The sequence below is a fragment of the Solea senegalensis genome, linkage group LG1, assembly GCF_019176455.1.
Source record: "Solea senegalensis isolate Sse05_10M linkage group LG1, IFAPA_SoseM_1, whole genome shotgun sequence".
Classification (NCBI taxonomy): domain Eukaryota; kingdom Metazoa; phylum Chordata; class Actinopteri; order Pleuronectiformes; family Soleidae; genus Solea; species Solea senegalensis.
Genome location: NC_058021.1, coordinates 11,968,699 through 11,985,546, shown reverse-complemented (window position 1 = coordinate 11,985,546; position 16,848 = coordinate 11,968,699). Strand labels below are relative to the sequence as shown.

The following is a 16,848-nucleotide window of genomic DNA, read 5'->3' as shown; positions in this document are numbered from 1 at the left end:
CTAGGGGGTGCTGTGACACAAGAGACAAATGACCAGACTAAACACAAAGGATTGATTTTGTTATACTCAGTGACATTACTGCTCAACTGCAGCACTGGTTTTACATACTGCTGCATTCCAGGAGTTTTTACACCTCACCACTGCTTTGTTTCTCATCAAACACCACAGGGACAACACACAGTACGACCTCGCCTACCTTGAGAACATGCATATATAATATACATAATATACATCATGTACATGAATTAGTTTTTGCGTCAGCAAAAGGATTCAACGCCAGCATCCATGCAAATTAGGAAGGTCAGAGAGGAGTAAAAAAGGTGGCAGCGAGGGAGGGAGTGAGTGAGCTGGCATTCATGGAGTCACAGATATGGTGACGGTGCTGTATAATCAGCAGTGCTCTGACTCACTGCAAAGCCAATCACTATGATATGTAGGACAGTGATGTAGCACTGTACACAGAATATACAGGAGTACAGTAGAAATGAGGGCTGTGGCACAGAGGATATAGGGCAAACTAAAACACAAGTAGATTGAACTGAACTGAATTTACTTGCAGCATATTTGTGAGCAAAACAAAGTGTGTTTGGATTCATGCTGAACAATAAATGTCCGGTTTATTATCGTTTCACAGACATGTGTAGTTATGTCAGAATGCTATGTTTATTTACCTCATTTTCACTAAATCAAATGAGATGATGAAAAAGAAAATGAAGCTGTACACAACAAAAAAGAAAAGAATTAAAAGGAATTTCCAATTCAGTATGGTAAGGTAGATTTTGGAAGCATCCACTTTCAAACGTCAGCATTTTATAGAGTAAGATAAATACAGGGAAAGTCGGTCTTTTTTGGATATATTTATGGTGTAAATATGCAATTCATACATCTATCCATCTTTCTACCGCTTTATCAGCTGACAAAGGGTGAAAGGTCACCAGTCCATCACAGGGCCGATGTGACACTTCCTCATCCATGTGCCTTCATGCCCCCTGGATTGTGTCAGGACTGCCTTGTCCCGTCTATATTTACGTGTACTCAGACCTGCCTGAGGTGACTTTGCAAAAAGATGCTCGACATGGCAGCTTCCCTTTCACCTTCTTTGATTTGTCAACAGAAGAACAGTTCAAATGTTCACATTGTGAGAGGATATTCAAAGACACCATCAGTCATTTACTCTGATTAAAGTCAATATACTTCATTTAGTTACCATAATGTGCCACACCAAGTGATTTGAGAGATGAGCTGCTACATTCATACTTACATACCTCATACATGCAATACAGTGGACCAGACCATTCAAGTTTTATTTTAGATCTGTATATTTGTATTTGTGTTTTTTTAACGTAACAGTACATTTTTAAATAAAAAAACTTTTACAACCTGGCACATGAGAGTCATGTCATGCAGAATATGTTGATTTTCCTTTTTACAGTATTCTATGGTTTAATGTTTGCTATCTTTCTCTAAAGTATGGTGTTATTCACATACAATCCATTAATTGTGATTACATATGACCACTGATTGCTTACGTTTGTAAGTTTAGACAAAAAAAGAACATATAGAGCTGTGAAGCATAAGAATCCACATGACAGCGTCTATTTTTGTCAGCTGTCGCCTTTGCAGTCCTGCAGCTAAAGCTGCCAAGCTTTGCACATATATATTTGTCAGAAACATTGTAAACATAGCTTCAACTTTTTAATTTTGGGGGGTATGACATCAACAACAGGCTGTGCAGAGATGATGACCCCGCAATGTGTGTGGGGGGGGGGGAATATACCAATAACACTGAGTCACTGCCGATGGTAACAGAGCATTTGCTGAAATGCCCGAGAGCATTCTCATATTCTGCAAAGCAAAAGCAAGCTCTGCATTGTACAACAAAACTGGTCATGGTAGCAATAAGTGAAGCTGCCAACAACCTTGTACAAAAATGGCAAGTGTGTAAACTTGAGGTTAGGTACTCAGAGAGATTACACGACAACACAGCAACAAGATACTTGTCACAGATAAGATAAGAGTTAGAGATGTTCACGCTCTCAATATCAAAGGCACAACTACATGTTTAATTTCTGGTGTGGGAACACTGCTGTGTATACAGTAGTCATTGAAACTAATTAATGCTACATATGATGGCTATACTCTCACTCACTCACCTAACCCCCGCTTTATCCTCCACATGAGGGGTGGCAGTTCCAATCCCACCAGTGACCAGACCATCACAGGGCCACATAGAGACAAACAACCATTCACTCTCACACCTATGGTCAATTTAGAGTGTCAAATTGACCTAATCCCCAAATCTGCATGTTTATGGACTGTGGGAGGAAACCAGAGAACACGGACAAAACCCACACACACACACACAGAAAACATGCAAACTCCACAGACCTGGGTCTTCTTGCTGCAAAGGCAAGAGTGCAAACCACTACACCAACTGTAGGGCAATTGCGGCTACATGTTATTGCAAAAATGTTACTGCATATAGCAGTATTCACTAATGTCACTAATAATGTATGTGCAGATATGAATGACAAGACATCTTGCAGAGCATATTAACACCCATTCCAAAGTTTCGGGTGAATTCACAAGATCACTACAGCTGTTTTGGTGTCGGTGAGAAAAGGCCAAAAGACAAAGAGAGGGGGGAGAGGAGGAGGAATCAAAATAGTCAAAACTGCAAATAATGTGCATGACTGAGAAACTGTGGATGTAACGGATGAGGAGAGTGAGAGGGCAAAGAGGAAAGGAAAATCTCGAATCAGGAGCACCACTCGTGTACATGTGTTCTTTCTTTGCAGAGCATGCATGACCGATAATTACTGATGATCATCTTTACATAATTTGTTTGCACAGCATGGAAAAGTTGTTATTGTCACTAAATATCCGTCAACTGCAACACAAACGGCTGTCTCTCATGATTAGTGAGCTTAAAGTGCTCAAGAGTAAAGGATGAACTATCAGCCCTCCCATTCCTCCCTCTCTTAGTGTGGAAAATAACAGTTTTTACATGATTTTCTCTTAACTAAACACATTGTAATTTAGAAATATGCACTCTGTAAAGAGAGTATACTATGAGCGTCAACTTTTAACAGCTCAGGATCAGATGGTGCACATTCCCATATGCCACAAAAAAATGATCACAAACCAATAATCTGGAGCTTTTAATTATATAGGAAACTATTAATTCTCAGAGAAAAACTACTTCTGTAATCCATGTTTACAGAGGAGACAGGTCTGGCAGAAACTACTACAACAGCACAGAAAAAAACAATTATACTGTTAACTGACAATTAACTGATAATTGATTAAATGAGAAATAAAAAGCTAACCTGTGATGCACCTAAAAGGGAAACTGGAAATAAATACCGAATAAATGAGTAAATAAATAAGATGGGCTGCCAGAGTCACAGCAAAGAGTAGAAACATAGCAAACTCAACTAAAATGACCAACTGATTTGCATTGTCAGCTTTGTTCTGATGTTTAACTGCACATGTGGCATGAACAAAAAAATAAAAAACTTCCACAGAGCAGAGGTGAAAGAAAAGACCCACAAGGTCCAATGAGATGACATGAATCAAAAAGCAACTTTACACCCTCTCCTGAAATGCAATTCAAGGTGACCGATAATTTGCTGTGGCAGAGAGTGTTACTGAAACAACAAGACAACATCAGTTATGTCATGCAGAAAAATATAAAGCATTTCCTGTTTGTGGTAGATACCATTTCAGCTTCCATGAGTGTGATTAATGAACAAAACCTGTACAAATCCCAGTGTTGTTTCAAGAAAAGTTCATGTCTGGTTGCGAGGGTGTGAAAACTCTGCAGAGCACAATCCCCATGTCCAGTTTAATTTGTTCTATACACCCAAGTGCTTTTTGCCTGAAGAAAACGCAGAGTAAAATAGGACAGGGTGACACTGAGAGGGAAAGGTTAACCTACTTTAACAAGGGCACCTTATCCGAATATATTGTGGGGGATGTGCTTATTTTGTGCTTTAAAGCACAAGGTTCCCTATACGCTTCCCTGCAAATACAACCAACCCCACATGCTCTTTAGGACTAAGTTATGTATGTTTACATGTGCAGTGAAATGTAACCACGAGATTATACAGCTCGTAAAACTGCATGTATAAAGTCCATTACTGGCAGAGTTGAAAAGAGCTCTGAGGCCATGTCACCGCTGCTGCTCTGGGAACAGCAGTGTACATTCATCTCACCGAAAAAGAAGTGGAGAGCCAGCACTTTTTTGTCTAAATCAGCTGACAACACTGATGGAGTCAAGGAAAGCTCGGTCGTTTACCATGCGCAACACCGGGGCTGGAAACACTGTGCAGCCTTGATATTTAAGTCAAAGCTCTCGTGCTTTTCAGTACATGTGGACTAATGGTGATAATTTCACCTCGCGCCAGATGTATGGAAGATATGCTTAAAGGGAGAGCGCAGACCTATGTAAGGATACAGCAGCAGCATCGCGCTGCAGCAGCGAGACATGTGCTGATGCGTGGTCAGTGCTCCACACATGCACAGAATCACCAGCAGCAACTTCTGTCCTTTATCATTACAGTAGGTAAACTGCATGTAGGCAAATACAGCAGCAGACAAAGTTAGATACAAGGCTCCCTGACTGTGTTCCGCAGTGTGTGTTTGCAAGAATACACACAACCCAGCAGCGCATCATCATCATAATAATAATAATAATGATGATGATGATGATGATAATGGTAAAAACAATGATAAATCATTTGCTGATGAACAAATAAAAGAAAATGTGCGTTTAACTTGGACACGTGGAAGTTGACTTACCGGCGTTTTTGTCACCCATGTCCCTTTGCGGTGCAGAAGTTGGAGACACAGCCGCTGTGAGGTGAGGGAATGCGCCTGGAGCACGAGCGCGCTCGAGTCGAGCCTGGGACAGTGAGCCTGGGACAGTGAGCCGGGCACAGACAGCACAGCAGAGCACAGAGCAGAGCACAGAGCAGAACACAGAGGACAGCACACGACGGAGGCAAGTTTTAAGTCATGAACTGTAACACGAGCTCCCCCTGGGATTCTGCTCATGTGGCGTGGGCTTCACTACAGTGAGGAGCTCGTGCTTAATGGCCCTCTCGCGGAGTTTCTGAGTCAGGTGGACTGACGAGGTAAAGGTAAAGAACCACAGAGGGGTGGGACTGTTTGCGTGTGCGTGCGTGCGTGTGTGTGTGTGTGTGTGTGTGTGTGTGTGTGTGTGTGTGTGTGTGTGTGTTTTGCTGCAGAGTGTAGGCTACAGTGCAGTTACAGTGTCTCTTGATCCTTGATGCGGGAGTACAGCGAGTTTTGTCAGGAGCTGTTCTTCCACTCTGGTGCTGAAACTGTAGAGCAAACTAAATTTTAATTGATAACATAACAGTAAAGGACATATAATGATTTGTAATATTATTTCACTACCATCTTATTTCGATTGCAATTTCCAGCTTACAACAAGATAAGATAATAAATAAATATGTAATATGTGTAATAACCCTGTAATAGCTTGATAATGACAATCCCTAAAGACCACCATCAGTGTTCACATTCAATTAATGTTTGATGTTTAATGACATTTGATAATTGCATTAAACTAATTGATCTTTTTTCTTTCTTTTCAGACCTTTGAGACATAAACATGACTAAAAAAGGACATAAAAATATCTATCTGATCATCTGTATGCATCTGTCACACTTCTCCTTATCCTGCTCCTCTTTACTTGGCTGCTCATATTAAAGGGATGACTTTAGGATTTGTCAACCAGAATCTAAATAAATCCATTGTGTTTCTGTGATGCTTACATTAAAAACACATCTAAATCATACATCGAGTATAGACTTCCAGTTATTTCGATATACCAACCAATTTCCAATCAGATAAACCAAACAATTACACACACTGCAACACAAACATGCTAGATATAGTTATTTACCACATGTTGTTCAATCAGCATTCTCACTGTAGTATAAGCAGAGGATTCTCTGTTTCCCATAATCATCTAACTTCATCCCTTATGGTTCTACTGGTTCTTTATTCCATCTTCCTCCTTAAATTCCATCATCTCATCGTGTACTAACATGTCTATTTTTTTTAAATAAATCTACATTTTTAAAGGATTATTTTTTTTAAATGTTGTGAATTTAATCTGTCTATTCCACAGACATTCACTCCAGAGCTCATTGCATTTATTTCAATAACGTCCATGTCATGTGACCTGCTGGCTCAAAATCATTTTTATCACAGAGCCCAGATGAATAAAAAAAACACTTGCTTTTATTAGATGTTTAACATTTATTATATAGTATATGAAGATTAATATATAGAGATGATTACTTTTTCAATGGCTTCCATTCCCACTGACTATATGGATATTATATATCAATATCAATAGCTTCTATGTCTGTGTGTCTATAAAAAGAGCAACATGATCCACTCACACAACAGAGCAGTGTGGTCCTCCTAAAGATTCTGAATGGAACTAAATCTTTGAAATGCACCAAGGGTGCAAGGGTACTTTGATTATTATTATTATTATTTCAACTATTTTCTGCTAAATTAATAATAATTTCCACCTCTAAACTACGGTTCCCCACAGGCAGATGATATTTTGCCCAGAAGCATCAATATTTAATGAGTGAATCACAGATCAATAGTCATGTCCTGAGCATCTGATTCCATATTGTGCCTGTTCTTTGATTATCCTGCAGCAGAATTCTGATTCTGATAGGTGTAAAAACATCAGTCTGTGCATTCAGGATAAGCCGGCTGCGCCAGTGTAATGGGTTTGTGCAAAAAGCTCTTGAGTATCTTGTTAAAGTGTTGTGTGAACAAATCATATGGCCGCGAACTCCCAGAGCTCCCTCATTGATTCAAGTCACTCCTCGAAAACATTTTGAAAAGTAAAATGTTCTTTATTAAATTAAGAGTGTCTTTGTAGTTATGCTATTATGCTGTGCACTACACTGTGGTCATTCTGGGTAAATAAACCTCACAAAATATCTGAAATCCCACTCACTCTCTACTTTACACTGTATGATAACGCCACAGTCTTAAAAATCATCAGGCAAACAAATGACAGTGTGATATTATCGAAGTGGTCCATTGATCAGTGTCGTAGAAAGCTCCTTGTCAGCACTCTGATGGGACGCTATGGTAACAGCTAGAGTTTCCTCTGATGGTATAAAAAGAATGTGCTGCTGGTATAAGATGTGTCTACCCTTTGTGTTGAAACAGAAGCCTCAAGGCCAAATGACGTTCAGCATCAGCTCCAAACCACAGCACAGATGCATCATCAGAGTTGCTATCATTGCAGTGGAATGACTAATGGAACCAATTTAACGACAGTTGTTCTAAATTTCACATATTGCACTTCCTTCCGTGTGACACAGACCCCGCGGGCCCTTTTGCCGACACAGGCGGAATTTGGTTGGCGTCGGTTCACAGCAGATCGATGAGAGGACCTGAAAGAGGACACCTCTGCTGGGAAAAAATGCACTGCATTGATCAGAAAGATACCTAAAGTCATCTATAGATTCAGAGAGAATATTGTGTGTGCATGAGTGTGTGTGACAAGGTTGTGCTGTTTCACAGCAGGGTTGCAGCATGTACAACACAAACAGCTTTTACCTTAGTTAACTCTGGTTGCCACATAAATATTAATGATTCTCCCCCTTTTTTTTTTACTGGCCTCCCCACCTCAATCTGTCCTGTGCTTGTTCCTGTAACTGTAATCCCTCCTTTTCCTCTTGTCTTCACTCCTCCTTGTATTCCTGCTCTCCCTCATCACTTTGTCCTCACCTGCCCCAGACCTGTACCCAAAGGATATCACCTAACTTGGCATTGTGTCCTTGGGTTCCTACAGTGACAAAGGCATATTGCTCTCCCTTCTTTGTCCACTGTGTTTCTTGCCCTGAATCAACACCCCCTCTTTTCTGCATAATGACAAATTTTCTCACAGAGACGCGATTGTCCCTGTGGTATGCACCGTCCGCTTCAGTCATTATTAATCACCTATATAGCTGCAACAGCACTTCTTCTTCAGGAAAAAAAAAATTGCTCCACCTCTATATTACAGCATTTCATGGAGGGAAATTGTCCACAGCTAAAGTAGTGCATGGAGTCAAATGCACTGGAGGAGAGGCCTAGTTCCTCTGCAGACACTGCAGTGCAGCCTCTAATGGTAAATTCTACCTTCTTCGCTTATTTGTGGAGTCACTGGCAAGCTTGTGAGAAGTTTGTGGAACTTGTCCAGATGCCAACAGCAACAGCTAATGATATCAATACTGCTCAGATTCCACGACTTTCTGACCAGATTTCTGAGTTTTTTAGACTTGTGCTTAATAAGTGTTTTAGTAATAAGAGGGAGAATAAAAATTAGAATGATCACTTGTATTTTTATCATTTGGATATTCTTAACAATGTAAGCCTTGTATATCATTGCATGCAGGATTACAGTGCTTCCACTTACTTACTTACAGTTTTATTTTTCATTTATTTCATTTATTCAATATTTGCTCTGTCGTCCAGGAAATTGATCTGACATGGTGGTATTTTGGATTGAAGTAAATTACTGTGTGTCAAATCTAAAATAACATACATTCTAATATTGAACAATGTGTATTGTACATAATATATACTTATATATACATACAGTATGTATTGTACATACCTACAGTATATATATCCACACTTTAATGTATGATTTAAATGCTTTATAATTATGGGTGATTTATAGCAATAATCTTTTTTTTTACACACATATCTTTGGCTTAGTGTAGAAAACACAAGTGTGTCTGCTCTGTGTATGTGTCTCAGTTAGCACTGACAGTATAGAACATACAATTAAACATACATTCAAACTTTACTCCCCATTGCCATCTGTGACCATACAATTACCTCAATCTACCACTAGAGGGGAGTGAAGAACACCCTATGAATGTCCCCCACTTACCAGTACAATAACTAACTGTTTCAGGGTTGGAACACTTGGAATAACCTTAACCACATCAGGGATTTAGCTGGCAGTTTGGGGAATACTGCATTATTGGAAAAAATTAAGAAAAAAAGGTAAAAATAAACACTGTGAACTGTGGACACACTACAGGGCAAGAAATGGTACAAGGTGGTGTTATAATTCAAAGAAAGTGACATAACAAACCATATTATATGGATAATCTCATGTGTTATTTTGCATATTTCTACATTGTTACATGCATGTAAACAAGAACATGTGGTTCTCAAATGGGGGTCCATGGCACACTGGCAAGGTTCAAAGTGTCCAGATTTGTCCACCAAATATTGTAAATCATGGTGTAAATAGGCCTATATAGTTTTTTTTTATTTTTGATTAAAAGTTTCATATTGAAAAGAATGGTCACTGAGTTTTCATTTTGTATTCTGATGTAGTTCATATAGTTTATATAAATGAGATAAACACTGCCGGTTTGTCATCCTCCACCTCACGGGTGAAACTCAAAAGTCCGACCTTTTGAACGAGTCATCAAACTCACCAGTAAGGCAGTGGGAGGGACTTAGACCGGAAGTTTGTTTCATAAACATCACAAAAATGGCGTGGAGAGCTTGTGTGATGATGAACTGGACCAGAACAGACTTGGTCAGAACCAGAAACACTGCGTCACAAAGCTGCAGGTGAGCTGAGACGTTTTCCCCCAAACAAACGTTAAAACAAACAAATTACACTGACGGACATATGTTATTACCCAACTGTCATTGTTGTCACGGCTCTGAGGACAGTTGTTCATCTGTGGCGTTATTTTCCTGCTACAACCCTGTTAAATATGAAATAACTTTAGTTCCTGGTCAAAGTATTAGGAACCGAACTTTTAAGTAATAGCAACACTTCAGTATATTTTACTGTAATGTAATGCCTACTGTACTTACTGAACTATATACTTTTGCTTGTAGTAGTTCTGTAAAGTATAGGAAAATGAGCGCATCTCACTAGGAAAACTGACAACACACAGATTCAGTGACAAAGAAGTTGTCACTGAAGTTGAAATTGAGCATCAGAATGGTGAAGAAAGGAGATTTAAGTGGCTTTGAATGTGGCATATTTGTGACACATTCTGTGTTTCTAGGGTTTACAGAGAATGGGGAAAAAAAAGTACTTTACCAGGACATCAAATTGCCACAAGATGACACAAGTTGCTTAAAAAAAATACACTTAAATAGACACACACAGCTGATGTCTACCTAGATTTTGACCAGTATCAGTCTTACTCTGTATTGGATTGCCTCATCCCTTAATCATTTGAAATGAACTTTAACACTAAGAAAGGTTCATTGTTGCAAGTTGTGCATTAGGATTAAATCCATTTTAATGTGTCTGCAGACTCAATCTCTGCAACCAACAGAGATGTGGTTTTCGTCGCGAGGCCAAAAGGCCGGAGACAAAGAAGGACAATGTCAGTAAGGAAACAAACCCTTCACCGCATGAAGCTAGCACACCAGGTCCACCACCTCGTCCCGTGACCCCCAGGATTACCCTCTTCAAACCGCTAATGTTCACCATAGGGGTAGGTCCGCTCCTTTGATACTTGAATGATTTACCTTATTCAATTGGACAGCGTGAGTGTGCTGGATGTCTGACTCCATGTCAGTTTACAGGTTGCTCCTTTGGTGCTGCTGCCATTCTGCAGTACGAGAACCTGAGGTCAAGGATTCAGACTGCAAAAGATAAAGAGGAGACAGAACAACTCTTACAAGTGAGGTTTTATTGGTAAAAAGCTGTTGTCTCACCACTGTAATAAATTGGCTGCTTGCCGTGCTTAAGCTTTTCCTTTCTTATATTATTAGGGTTCCCAGGACATGGCATACTGGCATGACTGGTGGAACCAGTTGTCAGGCATGCAGCGGCAGCTCATCCTCCTCGTGTCCATGATGGATGACTTCTGGAGCAGCCTCACAGAGGGACAGAAGACTGTCACAGGTAGTTTATTTAGCAAACACAGACTCATGTTGAAAGATGGCGATGACTAGCATTCCATCCATTCATCTTCTACCGATTTATCCTCCATGTGAGGGTCGCAGCGGGCACTGGTGACAATCCCAGATGACATGGAGCGAAATGCGGGGTACACCCTGGACAGGTCGCAAGTCCATCACAGGGCCACAGAGAGACAAATGACCATCCACTCTCACATTCACACCTTAGGTCAATTTAAAGTGTCCAATTCGCCTAATCCCCAAATTTGAATGTTTTTGGACTGTGGGAGGAAACCATAGAACCTGGAGAAAACCCACGCACACACAGGGAGAACAAGACTAGCATTGTAATGTTTTTGTCACCTCACATTTCTTCATAGGATCTTTCTCTATTAATGTTTTCTAGGCATCATTGCAGTGAATGCTGTGGTCCTGTGTTTGTGGCGAATCCCGTCAATGCAGAGAAGCATGATTAAGTATTTCACTTCCAACCCAGCCTCCAGTGAGTATGCCTGTTCAAAGGGACAATAGTGCCATTCATGTTCTTGTAATATTTGGAACTGGGGTACCTGGCATGTTAGCAAGCACACATTCAATGTGTCTGTCCACTTCTGTCTCCGCCAGAAACACGCTGCCTTCCCATGGTACTGTCCTCCTTCAGCCATTACTCCATCATCCACATGGTGGCTAACATGTATGTCCTGTGGACATTCTCCTCTGGAATTGTCTCACTCTTGGGGAAGGAGCAGTTTCTCGCTGTCTACCTGTCTGCCGGTGAGTTAACTGGTCACCTGAATGGGAATGTAATCAAAGAGAATGTTATGTAATATCTCATTCTGTCTTTTTTTCAGGTGTGATTTCCACCATGGTTAGTTACGTGTGTAAAGCAGCCTCTGGACGTCTCTATCCATCATTAGGAGCTGTAAGATATTCGATAAAACTGTCACAAAGCCTGAAACACACAGATGAAATACAGTAATTCAAGCATTTTGATCTGTCTGTGTGTTTTGTTCTGTAGTCTGGTGCTGTGATGGCAGTGCTGGCCGCAGTCTGTACAAAAGTGCCAGAGGCTAAACTTGGCATTATCTTCCTCCCCATGGTGACTTTAACAGCAGGAAGTGTAAGAAAGACACTTGATAGTACATGCAAGTCCATTTACGGGTTTTAATTTGCACTCATGGTCCTGTAAATACACACTACACCTCTTTTTGGTAATGAATATACAGTATTTACAAGATTGTGTGTGTGTGCATGTCTAGATTTCACTGCATTGTTTGTAACCACATTCCTGTTAATTGTATTGCAGGCTCTGAAAGCACTTGTTGCCGTAGATGCAGCAGGGCTTTTACTGGGATGGCGGCTCTTTGACCACGCAGCTCACCTCGGCGGAGCCCTCTTTGGAGTGTGAGTATCGTGCTGTTAAATCATTTCCTCTAGCAGCAACAAGTAACAAATTCCTTCAAAATGGTGGGTCATGACAAAACCCTTTTTCTGCAAGAAATGAATTACTTATAACTAAATCCTAAATCCTTTAACACGTGGATGCTGTTGGGTCTTGTTTTTTTGAATCTGTCTTTGTATATCTGTCCTACAGGTGGTATGTGGCATATGGTCACAAACTCATCTGGCGAAAGAGGGAGCTGTTTGTAAAGTTATGGCATGACATACGTTCACCTGGAGGCGGGGGATCCAGGCCTGGAGGCGGATCTGGAGCCGGTGGTGATGGTGGAGGACCAAGACCACAATAATTCTTGACATGGTCCCCCGTGTAAAAGTCTACAGTTACCTCAGTATATGCAAAGACATTTTAACCGTTGGGATGGAGGAGGTTTATCGTTTATCAGTAAATATAGTTTTGGAAAACAGGTCTTCATACCTCTCGTTTCACTTTCCCGATGTTTAGTGACGGTGACAAGTCACCCCTTCAAACTAACAGTATGACTGTCCTACCTCTTCATAATGTAAAGCTCTTTAACCTTCATCCTTTGTGTTAGCTTTCTACTGGTCATTTAATTAAATCTGCTTATGTTGCTATTTATTATTTTTATTTTGTGAAAAAAAATCATTGTTATTTAACTACTGCTCCTAAAAAAACTAATGGTTTGACAATAAACCATAAATGTTCCTCAGACATCAATCCTATGGTTTTAAACAATAAGGTTATGTTGTCAATCATTTGCTTTGGTTGAAAATACATGCACATCTGTGCAGGTTAACTTCTGCCTTAGGGAAAATACAGTTTGCTTTAAGTAAAAGTTGCAATTCTGTTAAGATCAGTCATTTTGCCTAGAAGCTCTGAATCTATGACAGACTTGTACAGAAAAACTGAGAGTAAGGACACTTACTGTACCCCCACACTTTTGACACTTAGGATCTATATTCACTTGATTCTAGACATAGTTATTATGAGTTCTTCCACAGATGCGATCTTTACAAACAGTGTTGACTTTAATTAACACAACATGATTCAGTCTATCGGGTTTCAAACTGCACATAATCTCTACTTAATGTAAAAGAAAAAGAAAAAACGGGAAATGCAAATCTAAGATCACCAACTGCTGTGTCTAATTTCAGGACAATCTATTGAGAGAGGTGTCATTAATGAGGGAAGAGGCAGCTTTGGCAACAATGCAGTTTACCTTTTTCAAATGTGGACACATAACAAGACAGATCACACATACATGGACATATGAGGACTGTGGGTAACTAACCAAATCCTCAGCTCAGACGAATCAGCAGATGGCAACTTGAGTTTTGTTTTCTTTCATTCGAAGTCCGTCAGCGATGCTGCACATCCTCAGCCTCTACTCTTATGGTTAGCATAACTGGGGAAGCCAAACTGTGAGACCATCAGGTTGGAGAAGCACAGAGGCATGAAGCCATAAATCTGTGTAAGCCTGTTCAGACAGTAGGACCTCTGAAGAAGGTGCTCAGGACGATGCCACATGCCCTGGTACCCGCTGCTGGCCTCCTTTTCCAGGTTGCGAAGGTCCACGGGTTTTACAAAGACCCCAGAGGGTCTGTTGATTCTGCCTATGGACTTCAAGTGTTTCCTCAAATACAGAGAGACAACAAAGTTCATTGCAATGTCATCACAATTCTGTGTTTCATCCACCAGTGCATGTACTGCTACAGGTTGTTCCTGGAAGAGCTGCAGGTAGCGGTGGTGGAAAAAAGCAGCGCCAATTAATACCATGGAGTATCTGCAGTGAGTGGATAGAGATCAATGAAATTTCAATTTTTTGGAGGTACAGAGAGCAGAAGTTGTAAATGAGTTAAACATAAATCACACAGAGAGTATTTACATACGATGCAAATGATTTAAGGGATACAGTTGATCTTATATCAGGACGGCAGCATGGTCAGTGCAATCACTCCGAAATAGAAAAAGAACTGTGCTGGTATTTACATGCGTTGCAAATTGAGGTATATGTGGAATATACTGTAAATGAACACCAAACAAGACATGGGGTGTGGCTGACACAAAACGTGATACATGAATATGAGACGTGATATATTGAGTTTGAATAAAAAGCATAACTTACTTGTCACCTCCAGCTGTTTCTGGATCCTGCAGTTCAAAGCTGCCATAGCTGTACACTCCACTTGGTGTTGAGACATGTTTCCGTGGCACAAAACCAACAATCTGGTCTGGAAATTGCTGTGGAGCCAAGCATAAAATATGTGCATGGTGCAATTACAAGTTTAATGCAGGGGTTTCCAACCTTTTTGACTTCTGGGATCGGACCGCAGTTGTCATATTTTGGAGGGGGAGAGGTGTGCTACACAACTGACAGTGATCTACTAATGTCATTTTGTATAACGCACAGTATAAACATAACTCAACCACTATAAAAAAATGCAACCTGAATCAGTATTAGTTCTCAGACGTTCACAGACAATTCAGCACAGATTCCGAATCAGTCTCATTCACTTTGTTTCTCAAGTATATTTACCTTCCAGACTGAGAATGCAAAACTGGTATCAGGAACACTGACCAGCGTGTCATCGTCCAGCAGCAGCACAGCTAAAGATTAGAAAAAGAAACAGACTGCATTAAAATTAAACATTTTAAACACAAAAAATAGGTCTACATTATTATCTTTAAATGTCAGAAATCATGTGCATTATGCATGAAAAACATACTGACCATCAGTGTCAATCTCAGCAAACGGTTGTAGTCTGTTCCGCATTCGATTGCTTGCCTGCTCTTTGAAGACGACAGGAACGGGATGAGGACCCAAGGAGTTCCATAATTTACGTGGCGTCTCCTCCTGTACATTGTTCCAGACTATGATAATCCGCTGAAGATGAGGAACAGCCTGGTAATGGTTGAGCAGTTTGAGAAGAATGTCTGTGCGATTGTATGTTTGAATGATGAGGGTAAACTTGTTCTCCCTGTCGGTGCTGTCACCATGGTGATCCTGTGGAGGATTCTCCTTAGATGTTGCCCGGCGTAGTACTCCCAGGACATCAAGGGCCCCTTGTTCCTCTGCAGGAGGCAGCAGAGCTGTCAAGGCTGCGCCAACTATGAGGATCAATATGATTGGCCAAACCAAATAGGTTCGCCGGAGCCCAACGCAGCAACGCAGGACCCTGCAACAAATGAGAAACAAAGATACAAAGGACGTCCTTTTTTTTAAACTAGTAAACACCTGGCAAAGTATGTTTTGCACTTAATTTGTGTTAGACCTGCAACTAGAACAGTTTACTAGATTCAACTAATGACTGCGCGTCCAAGTAAGTTTTTTTGTACAAACTAGGTCTAATGGAAAATTACTACATAATCATGGATTGTACGGGGTTAACAAAAATTATTTATAGTTAGTTTATAGAATGTATTGCTTTTCACTTATATACCTTTCATTCATTTCCAAGCTACAAAATTGTCTTAGATTCAAATGCCAAGTGGTAAACTTTGGATGTTTGTAAATGAAATAAATTCTTCTATGATGCTCATACCTTGATAGAGGTGCCAGTGTAGAGGCACTATCCAACAAGCCAGTTTACAAGTAAAGCTACATTTATACAACTATTGTTTTGCACACATTTAAAGGGTACCTGAAGTACTCCAGTTAATTAAAAATGTGTGAAAGTACTAGCCATTGCACACTCCAGTCAATAAAAAAGCAATCTTTAAATTAATGAATCCACATAAACAAACATTTGTAACGCAACCTTTGTCAAAAGTCAAGAAATGTTACGCTAATTTAAAACAAAAAAACAACATAGAAACAGTTCTACTATTTGTATAATTTCAAATTACTGCTCACTGCTCACCTGCAGTACATTCACTGAACACTAGGGGGCCCACACTTCACGGGTGTGAAATCAATGCAGCCATGATGCTACAGCTGCACCTTCGCTGCATCCCCCTACGCACTGCAATTATTCTCAAATAAAATCCATTTATTAAAACTTCGTTCAGAGAAAAAGAACGCCTGCATTGTTTAATAAAACCAGTATGTTCCGTTTAACACACACACAATACTGGGACTCAGTATTGTCTCCCGTCTATATTACCTAATACCCTAAAACCGCCATGCTTATTCGCGATAGAGTTATTCTATACATAATGCTACACATTATACGATTTGCTACATTCGTTTTCATTGCAAGTCTTGACAGAACTGACCTCATTTTGTCGTAAACAACTCGCTGACTTTACATGGTCGCCATGTTGGCTCAAACCAAAGAGCCTGAAATGAATGAGACCTGTCGCAAACTAGCGTTAGCCACAACCGAATAAAAATACAGGCACATGCTATAAAACTAACCCCCATGTGTTTATTTTGACCAAAACCTCAGTTAGTTTGTGTAGTTTGATAGTTTTTATTAACAATTCATTTCACTTTGTAGTCCAACTACAATGGTAAAGTGAGTTATAGTTCGGAATTTTA

General features: G+C 40.2%; 2 protein-coding genes across 3 annotated transcripts; one reads left to right on the top strand and one right to left on the bottom strand.

Annotated features, from left to right (window-relative positions):
• The first annotated feature begins 9,418 nt into the window (after nucleotides 1-9,418).
• Nucleotides 9,419-12,986, top strand: parla (presenilin associated, rhomboid-like a). Its single transcript, XM_044043032.1, has 10 exons — nucleotides 9,419-9,652; nucleotides 10,356-10,539; nucleotides 10,624-10,728; nucleotides 10,820-10,952; nucleotides 11,355-11,450; nucleotides 11,573-11,722; nucleotides 11,800-11,870; nucleotides 11,967-12,068; nucleotides 12,255-12,352; nucleotides 12,543-12,986. The coding sequence occupies exons 1-10, from the start codon at nucleotides 9,570-9,572 to the stop codon at nucleotides 12,694-12,696; spliced, it is 1,176 nt and encodes a 391-aa protein (XP_043898967.1). The 5' UTR covers nucleotides 9,419-9,569; the 3' UTR covers nucleotides 12,697-12,986.
• Nucleotides 12,099-16,664, bottom strand: extl2 (exostosin-like glycosyltransferase 2). 2 transcript variants are annotated; one of them, XM_044043060.1, is made up of 5 exons: nucleotides 16,584-16,664; nucleotides 15,099-15,544; nucleotides 14,905-14,975; nucleotides 14,494-14,609; nucleotides 12,099-14,151 (listed from the first exon to the last, which is right to left on the bottom strand). In XM_044043060.1, the coding sequence occupies exons 1-5, from the start codon at nucleotides 16,586-16,588 to the stop codon at nucleotides 13,746-13,748; spliced, it is 1,044 nt and encodes a 347-aa protein (XP_043898995.1). In that variant the 5' UTR covers nucleotides 16,589-16,664; the 3' UTR covers nucleotides 12,099-13,745. The 2 variants fall into 2 exon arrangements, with proteins under 2 accessions (XP_043898995.1, XP_043898987.1); XM_044043052.1 differs by lacking the exon at nucleotides 16,584-16,664 and adding an exon at nucleotides 16,229-16,563.
• Nucleotides 16,665-16,848: the final 184 nt, after the last annotated feature.

Excerpts from the sequence above, each read along its gene's own strand:
- parla (XM_044043032.1), top strand. The coding sequence starts at position 9,570 with ATGGCGTGGAGAGCTTGTGTGATGATGAACTGGACCAGAACAGACTTG. Across the intron at positions 11,451-11,572 it reads CACTTCCAACCCAGCCTCCA|AAACACGCTGCCTTCCCATG; the intron begins GTGAGTATGCCT and ends TGTCTCCGCCAG. Across the intron at positions 12,353-12,542 it reads GGCGGAGCCCTCTTTGGAGT|GTGGTATGTGGCATATGGTC; the intron begins GTGAGTATCGTG and ends TCTGTCCTACAG.
- extl2 (XM_044043052.1), bottom strand. Across the intron at positions 14,976-15,098 it reads TGCTGAGATTGACACTGATG|CTGTGCTGCTGCTGGACGAT; the intron begins GTCAGTATGTTT and ends TCTAATCTTTAG. Across the intron at positions 14,152-14,493 it reads GAAACAGCTGGAGGTGACAA|ATACTCCATGGTATTAATTG; the intron begins GTAAGTTATGCT and ends CACTCACTGCAG.